This window comes from Bubalus bubalis, chromosome 1, assembly GCF_019923935.1.
Source record: "Bubalus bubalis isolate 160015118507 breed Murrah chromosome 1, NDDB_SH_1, whole genome shotgun sequence".
Lineage (NCBI taxonomy): Eukaryota > Metazoa > Chordata > Mammalia > Artiodactyla > Bovidae > Bubalus > Bubalus bubalis.
The window spans coordinates 71,660,239-71,682,378 of record NC_059157.1 but is presented as its reverse complement, the minus strand read 5'-3'; the positions used below and the strand labels follow the sequence as shown (position 1 = coordinate 71,682,378).

General features: G+C 36.2%; 1 protein-coding gene across 6 annotated transcripts in view; it reads left to right on the top strand.

Annotated features, from left to right (window-relative positions):
• ROBO1 (roundabout guidance receptor 1) overlaps positions 1 to 22,140 on the top strand; it is a 1,291,095-nt gene that overhangs the window by 906,401 nt on the left and 362,554 nt on the right. For all 6 annotated transcript variants that reach the window (XM_045165076.1, XM_045165073.1, XM_045165072.1 and 3 more), the window contains one exon: positions 6,174 to 6,500. In XM_045165076.1, coding sequence (XP_045021011.1) covers positions 6,174 to 6,500 — 327 coding nt within the window. The remainder of the gene's footprint in view (positions 1 to 6,173; positions 6,501 to 22,140) is intronic.

Here is a 22,140-nt window from a genome sequence, read left to right as displayed (position 1 = left end):
TGATTTATATTCTCATTCATTCATCGTAAAAGTCTTTACTGAGTTAAGTGACTATGGAATCATATGATTTACAGTTAGGTATTCTGATTGTGTGGAAAAATAACATTAAATGTCATCAGGTTTGACTGCATCTTGCTGTTTTTGTTATCTACCTTTTAAAATTAAAAAAAAATTAAATTAAAAATTAAAATTAACAACTTGTAGCATTGGAAACAAGAGTGGACAAAGCCTGTTCTCTTTCGATTTTAACTAATTAATCCTAGCAATGTTTATGGAATAGTTGGAAAGAGCAAGGATTTTGAATCTGGTTTTAGAATTGGATCCCAGCACTGCCACCTTCCAGCTGAGTGACAGCAGAGAGTCTCAGTCCCCCCATATGGATACCAGATAACAACACTGTACCTCATAAAGATGCTGTTGTGATAAAGGAGATGATGGACATTTCATATTTGTTTTCTTTCCATTTGTTTTCTTCATGCTTAGACATAATAAATAATAACTTATGGTTTTTATAGAGATAATGATTGCCATTTATAATTGTTACTATTGAGGTTAACTAATCACATGTTGTAAATGTCACTGGAATTAGAAAATTCCTTTCTTCAAGGTTCTATATTATGAGAAATGTTGCATTTCTGTGTTTTTTGTTATGATTTCCAAAGGTTTTGGCTCTTCTGTCAAATAACTTTTTTTTTTTTTTTGCTTTTCATCCTCTTTGGATGCTTATATGCTAACAGAGTGTGTTTTCTTTTGAAGTGTATTCCTCAGAAACAAAGTTCAGTGGGATGTCTTGTAAAAAGAAAAATAAAAAACAGTTCAATGGCCAAATAAGTTTGAGAAATGCCACATATTATATTGTTCTTCTAGCACACATAATGTGCATTAGCAAGATTAAAAGACTCTGAGAACCGCAGTTCTCATTTTTGAGCAAACAAGCTGAGAAAAGAGTATTCCACAGAGCATTTTGAAAGTTAAGCCTTTAATAGAACAGAGAGCATTTTTATTGCTGAAACTCTTTTACTGAATGCTGCTGTACAAACATCATGGTGAAAACTTGGGCCCGAGTTCTCCACTTCCAGAGGCATGCTGGCCGTGGTCCAGGTGTATGGGGCCATAAGGTTAGACACGGAGAGAGTCCTGAGCTCCACTGTATTTTCATGGAGCCTGGGTGATCTCCAGTTTCTGTAATTGGCCGTTACTTCCTCTATACACTCTCCCTAGACAGTTTTATTCTTTCCCAGGGTTTCAGTCTCCAGCTTGATTCTCATCTACAGATCCAGCTGAGATTTTTTTTTTTTTTCCTTGAGGTCTGGATATTTCATTGGCAACTAGTTGTCTTTGTTTGTATATTCTGGAAGTATCCCGAACTCTCCATGACTCATGCTGAATAAATCATCTCTGTCCTTCTTCCTCTGACCATAGTCACTCTTTTATTCTGGACCTTCACTGGGGCTGCCCTTCACCCATTGATCAGACCAGAATCTTGAACTTTCTCTACGCGCTGCTTCTCCTCCATCTTGTGCATTTTTCATTTCCGTCTTTTCCCAAATTTCCAGTGAGTAGATCCTGTTGATATTGTACCTGTCTCTAGAGTCTACCTTCTATCTTCCTTTCTGTCACTCAAGACCCAAGTACAAGCTTTCGGAATTTATTATTGAAAGAGTGTGAAAGTATTCTAAAATCTCTTCCTAGCTAGCTGCTGCATTCTAGTTTCATAGTACCAATAGTGGCCTTTTTAATACCAAACTTGAGCATGCAGTCCCTTACTTACTGTATTTGAATGTTCTTATTGCCACATTGGGAATTCCCTGGTGGCTCAGAGGATGAAGCATCTGCCTGCCATGCGGGAGACCAGGGTTCGATCCCTGGGTTGGGAAGATCCCCTGGAGAAGGAAATGGCAACCCACTCCAGTATTCTTGCCTGGAGAATCCCATGGACAGAGGAGCCTGGCTGGCTATAGCCCATGGGGTCGCAAAAAGTCGGACACGACTGAGCGAGTTCACTTCACTTCACTTCATTGCCACATTACCTGCCTTCTGAGAAATCTGTATGCAGGTCAAGAAGCAACATTTAGAACTGGACATGGAACAATGGACTGCTTCAAAATTGGGAAAAGCTGTATACTGGTACCCTGCTTATTTGACTTATATGCAGAGTGCATCATGCGAAATGCTGTGCTGGATAAAGCACAAGCGGGAATCAGGATTGCTGGGAGAAATATCAATAACCTCAGATATGCAGATGACACCACCCTTATGGCAGAAAGTGAAGAGGAATGCAAGAGCTTCTGATGAAAGTGAAAGAAGACAGTGAAAAAGCTGGCTCAACATTCAGAAAACTAAAATCATGGCATCTGGTCCCATCACTTCATGGCAAATAGAGGGGGAAACAGTGAGAGACTTTATTTTTTGGGGCTCCAAAATCACTGCAGATGATGACTGCTGCCATGAAATTAAAAGATGCTTACTCCTTGGAAGGAAAGTTATGACCAACCTAGACAGCATATTAAAAAACAGAGACATTACTTTGCCCACAAAGGTCTGTCTAGTCAAAGCTATGATTTTTCCAGTAGTCATGTATGTATGTGAGAATTGAACTATAAAGAAAGCTGAGTGCCAAAGAATTGATGCTTTTGAACTGAGGTGTTGGAGAAGACTCTTGAGAGTCCCTTGAAATGCAAGGAGGTCAAACCAGTTAATCCTAAAGGAAGTCAATCCTGAATATTCATTGAAAGGACTGATGCTGAAGCTGAAACTCCAATCCTTTGGCCACTTGATGGGAAGAACTGATGGATTGGGAAATATCCTGGTGCTGGGGAAGATTGAAGGCAGGAGGAGAAGGGGACAGAGGATAAGACAGTTGGATGGCATCATTGACTCGACGGACATGCGTTTGAGCTAGCTCCAGGAGTTGGTGATGGACAAGGAGGCCTGGTGTGCTGCAGTCCACGGGTCATAACTGACATGGATACGACTGAGCGACTGAACTGACTGAACTGAACCAATTGCTTTCAGTTAGGTTCCAGAACTTTGGCTTGACGTACAAAGCCCATCACATTACTGCTTCATCAGGCCTGGGCATCATAATCTCTGATGTTTGCCTAAACTGAGATCACACAAGTCACTGTATTCTTCTATATCTGTGCCTCTGAATGAAATCCTCTTTCTTTTCTTCCTGACTCATTTTTTTAAGACTCACCTCAAGTTTCTTACGTTGGCATGCCTCTCTCAGGCAGTCTTAAAGTGCCCATTTTTTGTATTCTCATAGCAACCTATACATGTCACTTTCTTATCTAAAATACACTTTCAGAATATAAATAAAATCTACTTAAATTAAATATATATGGCCTCAGCAGTTGATCCTCATTAGCATCCAGCTTTCATAATTAGAGCCAAAATAAAGGCCAGTAATATAGTATAATGCTGTATTTTCTGGAGCTTTCCAGTACTTGTATTTGGGTAATCTTAAATTCAATTTAAATTTCATTTGCCATCAGTATAGCTTTTGTGAAGGACCACGAGTTTCCAAGTAATTTTTACCCATGTTGCTGGCTTATTTCCTCCACTTCTAGAGCCTGGTTACATTTAAAAGATTTATGATATGTTGTATACTATGCACTGAACTAAAGCTATTTCTCAATATTTCAGATTACAAAACTATTACTCAGTATTTCAGATTATATGTTTTTTGTTTCATGGTGGACATAAGCAAATAATAGATCTTTTAGTTTCATCATTCATCATTTCGTTAGGAAATAGTAACTGTAGTAATTACAAATTAGAGCCATAAATAAACTCCATGCAGCATTTATAGTCTAGTAGAGGTTAAACAGTGTGTATATATGGTTACAATTTAAAAATAAAATCTTTTGGGACTTCCCTGGTGAACCAGTGGCTAAAACTCTGCACTCCCAAGCCAGGGGGACAGGGTTCAATCTCTGGTCAGCGAACAAGATGCCACATGCTGCAACTAAGAGTTCACAGATGAGACTAAAGATTCCACATACCCCAGTGAAGATCGAAGGCCACATGCCAAAACTAAGACCTGGCACAGCTCAATAAATAAAATATAAAATTAAAAAATATTAAAAGTAAAAAATTGACAAAAAATAAAAATGAAATATTTGAAGTATTTTCATACAGAGCATGATAAATAAGCTTCAGATCATTCCACTCAAATAAGGGTTTGCTGTTAGCACTTTTTGTTTACTCAACATGTATTTATTGAATATGTGTGGTGTGAGCAGTCTGCCAAGTATAAGAGAAGAAACCGTGAGCAAAATTAGACCCACAGAACTTCAGAGTAATGGGAGAGACGGTGTTCAAGGCATCTAGCGAATAAATTTAAAATATAATTCTCAGTACTTTACCACAGGTAATTTCATACCCTTGCTAAAAAGGAGCATTTAAATTTTGTGGTAAAAGTCAGAGAAGGTAGAGATTTGAAAGAGGAATGAGTATCCACTAGAGTAAGATCTTTTTGAGACCAGACCCTAAGGCAGGCATAGGCCTTGGAAGGAGGCAGCTTAATATGGAACAAACAGAAAACTCAGGTGAAGAAAGCAGAGAAAGCAGCGGAATAGGAAGGGTCCTGAGAGCTAGATAGGGAAATGAACACAGTCTCCTGTAGGTCTTGTTAAAGACTTTAAGAGCAATGAGTTTAAGAGTCACCGAAATAGGGGAGGACCCAAATTGTATTTGCACTTCAAAGCCTTCATTTGGCTGCATTGAAGTGAAGCTATTTAAGAGCTTTCCTAAATCCTGGTGGGAATCTACAGCAGTTTGATCTGGGATGGTAACTGGCTGTACAGATTGCGATGAGTAAATTGATTGAGAAATTTGAGGGAAGATTAAGGAACAGAAAGAGGTGTCAAGCAAGACTGCTTTCTACTTTTCTTTGTTCATTGAGATTGGAAAACTAGATGAGAACAAGGTTTAAAGTTTGGTTGTTGAAGTTGAGAAACCTTTAAGATTTTTACATATTAAATCTATCCATGGCAACAGTAAGGTAGGAACATTAAAAATATGAAAGTTGATCCCCGTTTTAGTGATTACAATCTCATTGGAAAAAATAAGGCACAAACAGAAAATATTTAAATGACACTCTCAGAACTTTACTTATTAAGCAATACATGCGATCTAGAATGTAGCTCCTCACCTAATATCCTTTTCAATTTAATATTGAATTATTTAATCTCAATTATGTAACATTTCATCTTTGAAATCTACTCAAGTAATAAAATAATGATTGGAGACTAATGAACTTAATTTGTTGAATAAAAACTCTGGGAAAGTATATATGTGTATATATAAATATGTATATATAACATATGTGTGTGTTGTATATGTGTGTGTGTGTGTGTGTGTGTGTGTGTGTGTATGTGTGTGTATGTCTGTATGTATGGGGCTTCCCAGGTGAGACTAATGTTAAAGAATCTGTCTGCATTACAGGAGAGTTTGATCCTTAGGTTGGGAAGATTCCCTGGAGTAGGAAATGACAACCCGCTCCAGTATTCTTGCCTGAAAAATTCCATGGACAGAGGAGCCTGGCAGGCTACAGAGGAGCCTGGCAGGCTACAGTCCATAGGGTTACAGTCCAGAGAGTTGGACATGGCTGAGCAATCCTTATGTGTGTGTGTATATATATATGTATTAATATATTTATGTACATATATTTATTATTTAGAAAGATATAAAAGTCTATATAAAGTTCCATCTTGCACATTTCAACATAAATGTTCATTAATATATAGCATATGTTTTACTAAAGTGTTGATTGATGTTGCATTGAGGAGGAGATTCCAGGAAGCCATGCCATTATTTGTAACAGTCAACAATTCTCTAACACATTCCTCTGCAAAAAGAGGCACGTACATGGTACAAACAGACAGGGTGATGGGTTCTGAAACAGGGGATTTGGAGAGTAGATGGGATTTGTACAGACAGAGATTTAGCAAGAGCACTTTCTAAGTGGAGAGTCAAAAGGATTCAGGAATTAGAAAGTATGGTTAAAGTAGACACCAGAAGGATTAGAGAGGAAGGAGGTTAGGAAGAGTAGGTCAATACTGTGCAGTGTTTATTAGATGGTAGTGCTAATGCCTGGGCTTTTGAAATAAGACTTTTAATTGTTTTCAAGTTGATGATATGAAGCTATGTTGTCAATTCTTCTGCAGGCTCCCGTCTTCGTCAGGAAGATTTTCCACCTCGTATTGTTGAACACCCGTCAGATCTAATTGTCTCAAAAGGAGAACCTGCAACTTTGAACTGCAAAGCTGAAGGTCGCCCCACACCCACCATCGAATGGTACAAAGGTGGGGAGAGAGTGGAGACAGACAAAGATGACCCTCGCTCACACCGAATGTTGCTGCCAAGTGGATCTTTATTTTTCTTACGTATAGTGCATGGACGAAAAAGTAGGCCTGATGAAGGGGTCTACGTCTGTGTAGCAAGGAATTACCTCGGAGAGGCTGTGAGTCACAATGCATCGCTGGAGGTAGCCAGTAAGTAAAATGGGCTGTTAGTGTTGGGGAGCATGTGGCCTGTGAGTTGGTGGAGGGATGGCAGCGTGGGATCATTTACCTTGTTCATGATAAGAAAAAATTAAACGTGTATCACAGGCTTTACCTGAGGAAGGTCTGTAGCTTTATATGTGTATATCATCCACTATTTATTTGAATTTTCTGAATTTCTCATCCTAGCTGGTTATTCAAGCTAAATTGGGATTCATACATATTTGTGCACTGTTTTACCTAATTTTTTTTTTAATTTAAGAACATTTTTATTTTATAATGGACTATGAGTTGACTTACAGTTTTGTGTTAGTTTCAGGTGTACAGCAAAGCGATTCAATTATACATATTTCTATTCTTTTTCAAATTCTTTTCTCCTTCAGGTTTTTTATAGTATTGAGCAAATGTCCTTGTGTTGTGTTTTACCTTTTGGAGCTGTTTTCTTTTGAATAGGCTCACTGAAACTGATTTATTCCCCTCCTTTGTTCCTTTTAAATATATAGAGTATGGGGATGTAAGAAGAATACTGTAAGATATTTTTCGTTTGTCTTCATTAGGAGAAATACTTTCGACTGGTAGTGGAAGTTATGGTTTTAAACTGTTTCCAGTTGTCAGAACTGTATTATACTTTGGGTAAAGCTAAATCTAGAGAAATGTATATATTTGCCTCATACTTTATCATCTTTGCTACACTGTAGTGCACCCTGAGAGGAAAACATGTGATGGGAATCCTTGGGTGCTTGATGGTTCAGTATATTTATACAGATAAAAACGGCCACTCATTTGAAATTATCTCAAGAAGGATCTGGTTAACTAATGATTCAGTTGTTATATCTAGAGTCTAGATGTGTAATGTATTGTATTTGAATTAGAATCAGGCTTTTCTTATTTTCAATAAGCATTCAAGAGTCAGAAAATTTCATTCCCTTGAAAGAATCCTGCTGAGCATATGTATATATGACAGAAATTGAGAATTGTATGTGGATTAGACAAATGAAATTAGATCTAATTCACTTTAAATTTGACTATCTATAACTATATATGAAATTGTATATGTAACTATGTCTATTTTTATATATAATATTTTCTAAGGTGATTGATACTTTAGTATAATGGGCTTCCATTGTGGCTTAGCTGGTAAAGAATCTGTCAGCAATGCGGGAGACCTGGGTTCAATCCCTGGGTTGGAAACATCCCCTGGAGAAGGCAAAGGCTACTCATTCCAGTATTCTGTCCTGGAGAATACCATGGTGGGGTTACAAAGAGTCGGACACGACTGAGTAACTTTCACTTTCACTTTCTTTCACGTTCAAAATTCTAGTTATGTAATCAGTTTTCATAATCTTTAGCATTACATCCAACATTCAACTAGAACATGACTATATAGAATCACAGATAATTATGAAATTATAAACATAGAAAGGGATTTATAGACAGATTATTACAACTCAATCATATTATTAATGTGGAATCATTTCCAAAAAACTTAGATGATTTGATTCACACTCACAGAGCCATGTAATACTGAATACTTGAGACAGAAAGCTAAAGATATCTTATATGAGCATAAAACTTAATTAGATAGAATAAAAAAACATTGAATCGTTTAAAACTATGTCGAAACTAGACATTCACATTTTTAAAACATTTACTTGAAACCCAACTTTATATTTCTCTATTTGAAGTTAACTGATAATTAACTTACTGTACTTTCTTTTATTGCTTTGATTCTCAGGATAGGTCTTAGAGCTAAATCAGTGATATGTAGAAAAGCTGGAATCACAGCAGAACGTTTTCTTTTTCTTTGTATGTTTATTTTTTAAACTCAACTTTAAATGTAGCACAAGCAAAAGAATGTAAAGGTTCAACTTATTTATAAGAAGACATATGTTTTGCCAAAGACATCTTTTAAACTTACATTAACACTTTTCTAACTCTTGACACCATTATGTTTAAGAATAATTATTTTCTGTGAAGATAAGTATAAGTTAATATTTGAGAGCAAATTTAAATCAAGAAAGATGATGTCAGCCTAGATAACCTAGGCCAACTCTTGTATTTAGTACCTAAGGAACCAAAGACCAGGAGGGAAATCAGTGATTGTAACGTCTCTGGAATTATAATTGTTTATAAGAAATATGTAGCAACAGAAATATCAAAGATCATGTCATGTTTCTGTGTTATTATCTACTCTCCTTGCATTCTTGTCATTGTCAGAAGTGTTTTAAAAGTTAATAGACTTGAATTGAGTGTCTAAATGCTCACCCTCTATATCTTCCTTTTCAAAACACCTCTAGTTTTACCTCAGATGATCAAGATATCCTTAATGCATTGGGATTTAGAGACCTGTCTGTTTTAATCTGGCTTTTGTACAGTTATTTTAAAAGGTACTGTTAGTTTCCAGTTAAGTTCTTTTCCTAACGTAGACATTCCACAACCTTGAGAGTCCATTATGGGAAAAGTTCTTGCAGTCTCAGTCAACAAATATATGATCATGAAATTGAAACCAGACAGAAGATAATTATATAACTTTTACCAGTGACATATTCTAATACACAGTCCCGTAATGCATAGTTCACAAATCTTAGTGGGATAGTCCTGACACATTCCAAAATGTTTTCAAGCTCCAGAGGAAAAAAATTATAATTTACTGAATAAAATTTAATGAAACTACTCTAGAAAATACTTTAAGATCTCATTCATTAACAATTCATATAGTTGGGAAGGGGAAAGTATATAGGTATTATACATTTACCAAATATAGTTTGGTATTAATGAGGGTAGTTCAATAATAAGTATCCATATTAGTGATAATAATTATTTGAAAAAGCTTAAGTAGTGTTTGCTTCCAATAATTTTTATACTAGTTAAATTGAAAAAATTAAAAGGATGCTTTTGTTTAGATAAATTGTGTTGTTTGGACATGTAAGTTATATGAGAAACATTAACTGCTCTGTAGTTAATTTTTTTTTTTAAATCATGGTTCAGTACACTACAAATAGATGTGTAGTAATTTAATTCACATATATTTCAGTTATCTATTTTAGCCAATGGTTACTGCTCATTCACCATTTTAACATATGTTTGCATTGTAAAATCAAAACTAGCCTTTTGTATGTTACATAAATACCAGACAGGAGGGTAGACAGGGAAACATGGGTCATATTTGCTGTAGGTTAAATCTATAAAGCATTATTATAGCTTGTTTTTATTATTTCCTGGAAAGTATTATTAATTTTTTATATTTTCTTAGTTTAGGTACCGGATGTTCAATAAGAGCTATTCTTCTTTCTCCCAAAGGCTCAAACACAGGAAGACAAAGATTGCATCTAATTTCTTAGTGATTCTAAAGCCCAAAGTAATAGCATTAGCAAAAGTGTCTCCAGACAACACTGATTTCACAGCACAGTTGTTGGTAATGTTTTTAAAAACATTTATCTGTGTTTTATTTGCCTTTAAACCAAGTTTTACAGCTGTAACAACTGGATTACTTGGTTCCTAACAATTGTCACTCTCTCAAACAATGGAGAAAAATGGTATGGAATGTCATTTCAAACTTTTATTTTTGTATAGAAATAATAATATTCTTGTCTTTCATGTTTTTAATATTTATTTAAATTTAAATAATGCACCAAGAGGATTGTATGTATTTATTGGTTATTTTTAGGATTAGTTATTTTTGTCTTCATTTAAATCTAGTTGTATTCAAGTTTGGTCTCCCAGTTGGCACAGTGGTAAAGAATCTACCTGCCAATACAAGAGACACAGGAGATGTGGGTTGGATCCCTGGGTTGAGAAGTTAGATCCTGGGTTGGGAAGATAGATCCCTTGGAGGAGGAAATGGCAACCCACTCCTGTATTCTTGCCTGGGAAATCCCATGGACAGAGGAGCCTGGCGGGCTCCAGACCATAGGATCCCAAAGAGTTGGACACAACTGAGCTTCTGAACATGCACATATAACAAAGCTGGACCCAGTGAAAAGCACTGACCAATCTTTAGGTGATGATCTTTGCTATGTGGTAAAAGTTGTATTCTTGTTCTTGAAAAATCAATTTTGATGCAATTAAATTTATCTCACACAATTATACATTCTAAGAATTGGAATGCTAAGAAATATATGGTAGTCCTTACACCTAGAGTTTCCATCCATCTTTGAAAGCTTAGCTCTCTAAAGGTAACATCATTTTTAATTACAGATACATTTTTAAATTTTATTTTAAAATTATTTTTCTTTACAAGCCAAGAATGATATATCTTGACGAGGACTTTAATTTGTAAATTTAAAATATATTTCTCTAAGACTTAGAACTCACTGTTCATCTAATTCAGTTTTGAACTGAACTTTTTAAAACAGTCTTGCAAGTAGTATTTCTTGTTTGTTTTGAACTAGCTTTATTTGATAGTCTACTGAATGTTTAGAAAATGTTCTTTAATGCCCAACATTACCAAATTATTAAATACCAAGTTATTAAATTTAGTTCATCTTATGCCTGGCGTAAATTGATAGCACAGTTTTTTGACCCAGCTTATATTAGTAAGTAATTCAATCTTGGGTAATTGCATTGAATTTTAGGGAAAGTTAATTTGAGCCTTGACCCTCATGCTTTCGATTGCAGAACATGTCTATGTCATCTGCTAAGCAGCGCATAGTCAGCATATGACTATTTGTTTCCTATGTAAACTGTTTTCTCCTGAGGAAGAGAAATCCCTTTAGGCTAGGCAGTCATCTGCTGGCTGTCTTAGCAGCAAAACACAGAACTGTCTTTACAGAAAAAAATAATTTTGTACAATTTATCAGAGAGTAAGTCTGTCCAGATTTTATTAACTAGGATGCTCTTTAATCGTAATTACCTTGAGGTAGAATGTTTATATTTTAAAGTAATGTTTTCCCACTACTGTCAATATCTTGTGATCTTTCATCGATATTGTTATTAAACAATGCTTCTTAAAGTGATTTAGGATTTGATTTATCTGATTTTCCTCATTTGGATAAAATGAGAAAGCATACTGACTATGTATGCTAAGAGCCAGGCGTTAAACGGTAAACCATATTTTACTGTTAAAATATGTTTCTAAAATCTGAGCATGGAAGATGGAAGGATCACCCCTTAAGGTGAAATGGTTCAGATAAGCAGATAAAATCAGAATATGCCATCAAATTTAAAATCCTGATTGATTAATTGATGATTGATTATGCATCCAGTCAAGCTAACCCCTGTTATGGTCAGACACTAATTATTCATTGAATATATATGGGCACACACACATGTTTTGTTCCCTGAAAGACTTATCTTTGAAATTGAGCTAGTTCTATACTGCATCTTTGAAAATATTTCTTGTTTCCTCTACTTAATCTGTATTTTTTTAAGCAACTTTGCAGTTCCATTCTTTGATCAGATTGTAAAACTTATATACATATAAATATATATGATTTTTATTTTCCGTATTCAAAGGAAAAATGTTAAAACCTCATTTAGTTTAGTGATTTTAAAATATCTTTCCACCTTCTTGCACACTTACATTCTAAAATACACTGATGTTTGTTGCAAAATTCACATATGATTAAATGAATTTATGCATATAAAGTGTGTAGCACAGTGTGAATGGCACTAATAATAAATCGTAAATCTAATTGTCCGTCTGTCGTCTCACTACTTTTTTCCCTTTCCCTGTATTGTGGTCACACTATGATCATTTATACAGAGGGATCTAAATGTTTTTATATCAAAAATGGACTGACTCCATTTTGAATTTGAAGATTTTTGTGCTAATATAATAAAATTTAAATAAAATATTTCAGTAATTAAATTTTCTTGAATTAATTTCTGGTTAAGTACAGAGCATATGGAGTATATTAAATTCCATCTTGAGTTGAATTCCTGGTAGGAGAGATTTACCCTTATCTTTAATTAGCGTTGTTAATGCTAGACATGCACATAATATTGACTTAAATAATTTTTTATTGTCGAAGAAGGCAATGGCACCCCATTCCAGCACTCTTGCCTGGCATATCCCATGGACGGAGGAGCCTGGTGGGCTGCAGTCCATGGGGTCGCTGAGGGTCGGACACGACTGAGCGACTTCACTTTCACTTTTCACTTTCATGCATTGGAGAAGGAAATTGCAACCCACTCCAGTGTTCTTGCCTCTCCCAGGGACGGGGGACCCTGGTGGGCTGCCATCTGTGGGGTATCACAGAGTCAGACACGACTGAAGCAACTTAGCGGTAGGGGCTAATGAAATAATTCATTTTGTAACTTTTACAGTTAGGAAAACATTAAATTATTCTTTTTGAATTCACATGTTTTTTCACTTAAGTAGGGAAGCAATATTGCTAAGTTCTGTGATATGATTATGTTTACTAACAACTTGAGTTTTTACCACCAATAGAATATAATTGTTCGTTATTGCTATTCTTAGTTAGTTCAGGCTGCTTTGAGAATACTGAGTACCATGTACTTACTGAACAAACAGAAACATTTCTCACAGTTCTAGAAGTTTGGAAGTTGAAGGCCAGGGTGCCAGCATGGTCAGGTTCTGGTGAGACTTCTCTTCCTGATGATGAGAAACTTCTGGTTTCTATTCCTTTATAAGGCCTCCAATACCATCTCGGGGGCTCCATGCCTATGAATTCATTCCACCCTAATTACCTCCAAATATCACCATATTGGGGATTAAGATTTAAATATACACATTTGAGTGGAGTGGAGGGAAGAGGGGATACACAGACATTCTGTCCATAGCTGTATTTAATAGCAGTTATTTGGAGATTTGATTTTATTATTTATTTACTTATTTATTCCATGGCACCAGCTCTTGGGGCATGCAGGATCTTCACTGTGGTATGTGGGATCTAGTGCCCAGCCTAGGGATTGAACTTGGGCCCCTGTATTGAGAGCACAGAATCTTAGCCATTGGACCACCATGAAAGTCCCATTTGGAGATTTTAAACTTGGATTTGCAGCTATTTGATCATCTTAAATAACTGAGAAATAAAAATCAGAAAACCAGGGAGAAAAATCATGTAATCTCAATGATGTAAGTAGTAAGCCCATCAGACCAAATGGTGTATCCAAATATCAGGTTTAAATTGTGTAAGGAATTGAGGATAGAAACGTTATGTCTTCAAGTAAATATAGTGTGGATTTTGTGTTTGTTGAGATAAGTAAGCACAGCATCTTTTCATTAGGAGGAGACAGTTTTCATTTTCTTTGAAATTAGATAAAAACTTTCTTCTTTTCTTATTTTTGGTTTATCTTTCCAAAGAATATTTAGTACGAAGTGTAAAAGCAGAAGCCTGTATTCCATAACCCATGTGCAAGATGACATTGACAGTGAACATAAAGAGAAGGTTTGAGTTTCAATGGGTATTTTAGTTGAAAAGGACAAAGCCCATTGACCATTTGAATGTGGGTGTTAGGGGAGGTAGCTGTCAGATAATGCACTATTTATTCATAAATAACCAACAGGTGATGTTCTATTTGTTAGTTAAACAAATCACAGGCTATAGGCATGTGTTCAGTTGATTTCTTAGGCAAACTTTTATTGTTTTTTCTTTGGTTCACAAATCTGTTATATTTAATCTTTAGCAAATTTGTAGGAATATCTTAGAGTGTGGACATGTTATACATTCTCTTTCCTTCACTCCCAGTCTCAGGTTAGAGAATATGATTAGCAAGTTTATAAAGATCATTTTTAAATAACTTAAAAATTATCTTTTATTTCTAAGTAACAGAACTAATATATGTTCTTTAGAGAACATACTTGCTCTTTTAAAATACATGTTCTTGTAATATCATTTGCCCAGAGTTAACCGCTGCTGAAAGTTGGGTGGATATCCTTCTAGGTATCTTAACATCACTATGCATTCTCAAGGGAAACCTATTTACTATTCAATTAATATTCAGTCTTTTCTTAGATGGCAAAAAAAAAAAAAAAAAAAAAGGAAGGCATTAGCTACATTGGAACACATCCCTATGTCATAAAGACTAAATGGAAGAGTTTAGCTCTCTCGATTGGATGCTGCAAAACAGCTTCCATCTGCTGAATATTACTATATACACCATCCTGGACCAGTTTCAATCCAGTAATCTTGGGGTTAAAGGTTACATATTCTATCACCAGTCTCATGAGCCATTCCTTTTGTTTTCTCAAAAAGTAGCTGGTGTTTATATATGCTGAAAAGTACTAAGATGATTATTTCAACACCATTTGATGCTTAAATATAAAGTCTCTTGAGGCTTTCAGGAAATCAATTCAGTATTTACTTATTTATGGGAAATTCTTGGCAGTGTCTCCTCATATCAACAATGCTGTCTTTAAAAAATAATAAAATAACCAGGTAGATCTGGTTATCTCTTAAAATATTTTCATCATATCACTGCTCCTTGTCATCCTCTTATTACTTATGATTTAAATGTTAGACATCTTTCCCACATACACAGACTAACATGTGAATTATTTGTATTTATTTTAAATTATTTATTTAAATTATAAATGACAAGTTTATTCAATAAAATATACCTATACATTTTTAGTATAGTTAATTTTAATTGATGCAACATAAATTAACTTAAAACTTTCATTAATTATCAATTCAAAAAAAAATTTTTTTTTGTCATGTTAGAATAAAGCCCCACTGAATGTTTTGGGGGCATAAAAGTTCTTCCCTTAGTTACATAATATGGACATTAAAAGTCAGACATTAAATAAAAATATGAAGAATAACAAAATATAGTTTGTTCAAAAAATTGATATTTTTCCCAAAATAGCTCTATCTAGGCATTCTGCTTAGTTTTTGCTATTCAGTGGTAAACAAAAAGGAAAATGGTTTCTGCCTTCATAGAAATGACAATATAGTGGAAAGAGTGGGGTATGATGACAGAAAATAAGTAACTAACCTACAAATAACTTTTTCCTCAAAATTGTCACATGTGCCAGAAGGATTAATGGTAAACCAAAAGCAGAAATACACGTGGATGTTAGCAAGATGCAAAGTAAAAGAAAAGCATCTTAAAAGCCATGAGAAAGATAAACTTAGGTATATTTGAGAAAATGAAAGATGGCTAATATGGCCTATGACTAGGGAAAACAGCTAGAGATATGGGCCAGGTCATGCAGGGTCTTGTAACTGGGTTAATGTTGTTGGAGTATATGTTCAGTGCAACGTTGTTATCGTTCATTTGCTAGGTTGTGTCCCACTCTTGGCAAACCCATGCACTGCAGCATGCCAGGCTTCCCTGTCCTTCACCGTCTCCTTGAGTTTGCTGACACTCATGTCCTTTGAGTCAGTGATGCCATTCAACCATCTCATCCTCTCTCGCCCCTTCTCCTCTTGCCCTCAATCTTTCCCAGCATCTTGGTCTTTTCCAGTGAATCTGTTCTTTGCATCAAGTGGCCAAAGTATTGGAGCTTCAGCTTTAGCATCAGTCCTTCCAATGCATATTCAGGATTTAATTCCTTTAGGATTACCTGGTTTGATCTCCTTGCAGTGCAAGAGACTCTCAATAGTCTTCTCCAATACCACAGTTTGAAAGCATCAATTCTTTGGTGCTCAGCCTTCTTTATGGTCCAAATCTCACATTGCTACATGACTACTGGAAATATCATAGCTTTGGATATATGGACCTTTGTCAGCAAGTGGTGTCTCTGCTTTTTAATACACTGTAAAAGTTTGTTATACCTTTTCTTCCAAGGAGCAAGTGTCCTTGCATTTCGTGGCTGCAGTCACCATCTACATTGATTTTGGAGCCCAAGAAAATGAAATCTGACACTGTTTCCACTTTTCCCCCATCTATTTGCCATGAAGTGGTGGGACCAGATGCCGTGATCTTAGTTTTTTGAACATTGAGTTTTAAGCCCGTTTTTTCACTCTCTTCTTTAACTTTTATCAAGAGACTCTTTAGTTCCTCTTCACTTCCTACCACTCAAGTGGTATCATCTGCATATCTGAGGTTATTGATATCTCTCCCAGCAATCTTGATTCCAGCTTGTGCTTCTTCCAGCCCAGCGTTCCTCATGATGTACTCTGCATATAAGTTAAATAAGCAGGGTGACAATGTACAGCCTTGATGTACTCCTTTCACAATTTGGAACCAGTCCATTGTTCCCTGTCCAGTTCTAACTGTTGCTCTTGTCCTGCAGACAAGTTCCTCAGGAGACAGACCATGTGGTCTAGTATTCCCATCTCATTAAGAATATTCCACTGTTCTACTGTGATCCACATAGTCAAAGGCTTTAGTGTAGTCAGTGAAGCAGAAGTAGATTTTTTTTTTAATTCCCTTGCTTTTTCTATGATCCAGCATATGTTGGCAATTTGATCTCTGGTTCCTCTGCCTTTTCTAAATTGAGTTTGTACGTCTGGAAGTTCTTGGTTCACATACTGCTGAAGCCTAGCTTGAAGGATTTTGAGCATAATCTTGCTATCTTGTGAAATGAGTGCAATTGTATGATAATGAGTGCCACAGAAGGTTTTTAAGCAATGGTGGAGGTGACATGATCTGATTTATATTTTAAAACTTCACTCATGTGATACTTGCTTGCTACATGAGTAGAGAATGGATTGCAGAATGATTGGGGGAGGTCAGTTAGGAAGCTATTGCAGTATTACAGACAGGGGAAGGTGCCAGTTAGATGTAGTAATGGAGATGAAAAGTGAAGATTAGATTTGTAGATTGAAGACTTGGTTTAACTGTGTAGGGTGAGAGAGTAGAAGTTGAGATTTTACAAGAGATGCAACTGTTGCTGATGGTGAAGTCAAGGTTAAGTCTGTGACCATGAAGATGAGATTGAAAGTTTGGGTTGGGTTTTGTTAGCTGTGGTTGGCTAACAGTAGCTCAGTATGCTGCAGCCCATCACATTTTCAAGAAATGACACTTTCCTCTGTACCCTCATTGTGAAATGTGCTTCTCTTCCTGTTTCACTGGTCATTCTGTTATAATCAGCTCAAGATTTACCTCCTCTGGAGCCATCTGTGATTCAAGTATTCGTTGACATTCCTGGCCCATTGTTTCAATGATGCGAACTAACATGTAACTTGAAGTGTTTAACATCATGAAACATCAGAATGCCACTTCAAGAAGCAATCTCATTTCCACTTCTTGGTAAAAGCAAGTGGTTCATATGATCTTAAACACTGATTTAAAGCCATGGCTCTTAGAATGCAGTCTCAGTATTGTTGCCCTCGGAGTTTTTCTTTCAAGGTTTTGCAACAGTTAATTGCTCTTTTGGGTGATGATATTGCTCAGGAAATTTAGTTGACTTCCGCTAGTACAAAAAGTCGATGGCACCCCACTCCAGTACTCTTGCCTGGAAAATCCCGTGGACAGAGGAGCCCAGTAGGCTGCAGTCCATGGGGTTGCTCAGCGTCGGACAGGACTGAGCTACTTCACTTTCACTTTTCACCTTCATGCATTGGAGAAGGAAATGGCAACCCACTCCAGTATTCTTGCCTTGAGAATCCCAGGGACAGGGGAGCCTGGTGGGCTGCCGTCTATGGGTTCAGACACGACTGAAGCGGCTTAGCAGCAGCAGTACAAAAAGTCAAAGGAGTTTTTTAGATTCTAAGATTGAAGGCAGGAGAAGGGGATGACAGAGGATGAGATGGTTGGATGGCTTCACTGACTCAATGGACATGGCTTTGAGCAAACTTCAGGAGATGGTGAAGGACAGGGAAGCCTGGTGAGTTGCAGCACATGGGTTGCAGAGTCGAACATGGCTTAAAGACTGAACAACAACAACAAAATCTAGAATAGGCTCTCAGCAAAGTGACCCACTCTGAGTAAGTCAACCTGTGTTTATATTGTAGATAAATATAAATATAAATATAACTGGCTGATAAAAAACAAAGGGCTTTAAACTTCCTGATTGATAAGGAAACAATTAGTATTGATGGTACCTGAGGGGTTTCTCAAGAAACTTTACATATGCAAAATAGGACCTAATTATATTTACTTTTTCTTTCTGGATAGAGGGGACATACACAAAATAATTATTCTGTAAAGTAGAATTAATTGCCATCCTGTACTTTGGCAGTAATCTGTATATGTAAAGCTTTTTCAGAGTCCAATAGATTTATATTTAATGAAGCAAATTTGATGAGAAATCAAAGGAAAATTACAGCATAGTAATGCTTTACATTACTTGTTACAGTCTTAGGCTTTGGTGTGTGGTTGATGACATTTTTAAGAAAAAGTTAGAATAAGATTTCCCCTAGAAATCTGGGTGCTGCAATAACTAGGATTGGATAAGAAAGAAAAGAAAGCCATATGGATGGTAATGGCTCCAGCCATTTAGGGGAGGCAAACTCAGGAAGGATGTGGGAAGGATTGGGTCTGCTACAAGCAGCAGCTGTAGGTTCCTGCTCAAAATATGATCCATGGGCCAGCAGCATTGGCATCACCTGGTAGCAAGTTAAAGATGCTGAAAGCAGGGCCCTGCTCAGACCACCTGAATCAGACAGTATACTTAAACAATATTTTAAGGCAACTCTATGCAAATTCCAGTTTGAGAAGCACTATATACAAGTATACATTGTGTTGAACTGGAGTTCGCTAGATCCCCGCTCATCCCGTAGAGCTCCAAACACCTTTTGGGAACTTGAGCCCAGTGTGGTTACTTGTGGGCTTCCCTGGTGGCTCAGAAGGTAAAGAATCTGCCTGCAATGCAGGAGACCCAGGTTTGATCTCTGGGTTGGAAAGATCCCCTGGATAAGAAATGGCTACCCTCTCCTATATTCTTGCTTTTGGAATTCCATGAACAGAGTAACAGAGAAAGGGACTCAAGGAGAGGGGAGCAGGAGAGAGAGACAGAGACAGGGACAGAGAGAGAGACCATGTGCTGGAGAGGGGCATTGGGTGGGTACTGGTAGGTTAGGGATAAGCTTGGAAGAGCAGAGAAATCCATTTGCCTGGATATATAAGGAAAAAATGGTTTCCTCCATATGAATATTTACAGATAGTGGAATGTTAAGCAGAGAAGAAGATACTCAAACTTTTATTAATATCCATACCATTTTTATCAAGAAAGGTAATATGTGAAATGTATCCTAGATGTTTCTAAGTGAATTCATGGAAGGCTGATCCACAAGTGAAATTCCAGATTCCTTACTTCACTTTTCTAGACTGAAAACAGTAAAATAAACCAAACTAGGTTTTTAATAAGAATGCAGTTGTGCTGGAAGGGTCATTTGGAAATTATTTCATCTGTCCTTCTGACTTATAGTTGAAATTACCTGAAGATCATTTGTTGTATTAAAAGAGATTCAGAACCAAAGATTATCTCTCCCCAATCATCAGTATCCTTTATATGCATCAGCATATGTTAACACAAAGTTATTACTTTAATTTACTGAAGTTCTGCAGCATGACTTTCTTTTCATCTTGCATGGTAAATGATAACAGAAAAGCCATTTATAAATTACAGCAGCTCTTATGTTTGAAGATCATTATTAAGTGGGGCTTAATTTTTCCTTCTAGTCAAAGCTATGATTTTTCCAGTAGTCATTTTCAGTGAGAGTTGAACTATAAAGAAAGCTGAGCACCGAAGAATTGTTGCTTTTTAACTGTGGTGTTCAAGAAGACTCTTGAGAGTCCCTTGGACTGCAAGATAAATCAGTCAATCCCAACGGAGATCAGTCCTGAATATTCACTGGAAGGACTGATGTTGAAGCTGAAACTTCAATACTTTGGCCACCTGATGTGAAGAGCTGACTCATTTGAAAAAACCCTGATGCTGGAAAAGATTGAAGGCAGGAGGAGAAGGGGATGACAGAGGATGAGATGGTTGGATGGCATCACTGACTCGATGGACATGAGTTTGAGTAAGCTCTGGGAGTTGGTGATGGACAGGGAAGCCTGGTGTGCTGCAGTCCATAGGGTCACAAAGAGTTGGACACGACTGAGCAACTGAACTGAACTGAATTTTTAGTAAAGTGCATCTGATGTTTAATTTAGGTTTCTGAGTATAATAAAACAGTTTCTAATCAGTCTCTTAATATCTAAAGTGGAAATTGTAGCTTTAGTAACATTCTCATTTATGTCATTTTTAACCCAAGATTTACGTTGAAGTTTTAATAGTACTTATGACCTTTTGCACTTGTCAAGAGAAATAAAAGTTTATGACCAGGTTATTTAGTATGCCTGAATGGGGACATTTTTAATCTTATCTAATGAATGATGGAGTAAAACTTAGAGTAGAAGCTAGAAAGTTAAAAAGAAAGTGAGAAAAAGCACCCCCACAAAGGGTTTATATTTTGCCTCAATATTCTCCATCACCCTGTATCTCTTCACCAGATAATACTGTACTTTATCTATACTGAGTCATATTAAGTTACCCCTTTATTAGATTCTTATGTCAATCTGACACTAGAAAATGGATTAGGAGCCTGTGTTTGATGTAGAAGAATATATAGAGAGCATTTTGATCGTATAATTCAGCACTTGTCATCCTCATCCAAATTATTTCCTTAGCTCTAAAATAGAAGTGTAGGACAGGTTGTCACCTTATTGAATCGTGTTTAAGGAAATTCTTGGAAAATATGATTATAATATATTTTCTTTTGTGTTCACCTCAAGAAAGAAAGCAGTAGTGAACCAAAATTCCACAGGAGAGGAGGAAATGTTCTGTGACCAGTAGATTGAGATTCTGCTGATAGTCACCTTTTCCCCTGTTTCTCTCATCTTTTGTCTAAATCATCAAAGCCTAAAACGTGAAGGATCTCAGAATTCTGTGGTTAGGCTTCCTGACATTCGTAAGCAATAAAGTCAATTATTTTTAAAAATTAATGATCACTTAGGTCTCTGTATGGTTTCCCATGAAATAGGTTCTTTCTGGACTGGTTATGATTCTTCAATCTCATTTAAAATTTTGATCAATTCCAGGTGAATAACTACATTTCTTATGACCTGTTCTAAGAAGAATTTGTGTTCTTTTCATATAAGGGGTTCTCTTAGCTATTAGCCCCATGGCTCTTATCCATAGAATGCATTATGGAAACTCTTCATAGTTAGATGTGGTTAAATTTGTCCAGTTAAAATAAATTTTGTTCCCTACACATTCAATAAGTGATTACTTAGCATAGCTGTCTGGCCTTGGTGAAGTTACTTAGCCTTTCTGTAGTCTAATTCCCTCACCTGTAAAGTGGGTATATTATTCTACTTACTTTACAGAGCTTTGGAGAGGATTAAGTTAATATGCATAATGTGCTTAGAACTGTTTGATGAATAGCAAGCACTATGTGAATGGTAGATTTCGTTGCAAGTGCTATTTACTATGCCAGACACATTATTGGGCTTACTTCTTCCATTCCTATGGTCCCAAAGAATGTATCTCTTGATTTCAGAAAAGGGGATTCTGAAAACCTAATAGCATATATGGGTACATTTAAAAAAGCCCTTTTTGTTCCCTGAGGCAGTCATCGTATACACAAGTATATTTGAAATCCACAGAACTATTTGTTAAAGGACAAGTATTCTTCATGTATCAACAGTATGCAGTATGTCTTTATGACAGTGTATATTTGAGGGTTTGTAAAGCTATTGTTATTGGCATGGTTAACATTTAAATATTTTATTGTGGCCTTTCTCAAAATACGTTCCAGTGAATTATTTCTATGAGCTGTTATAAAATGAT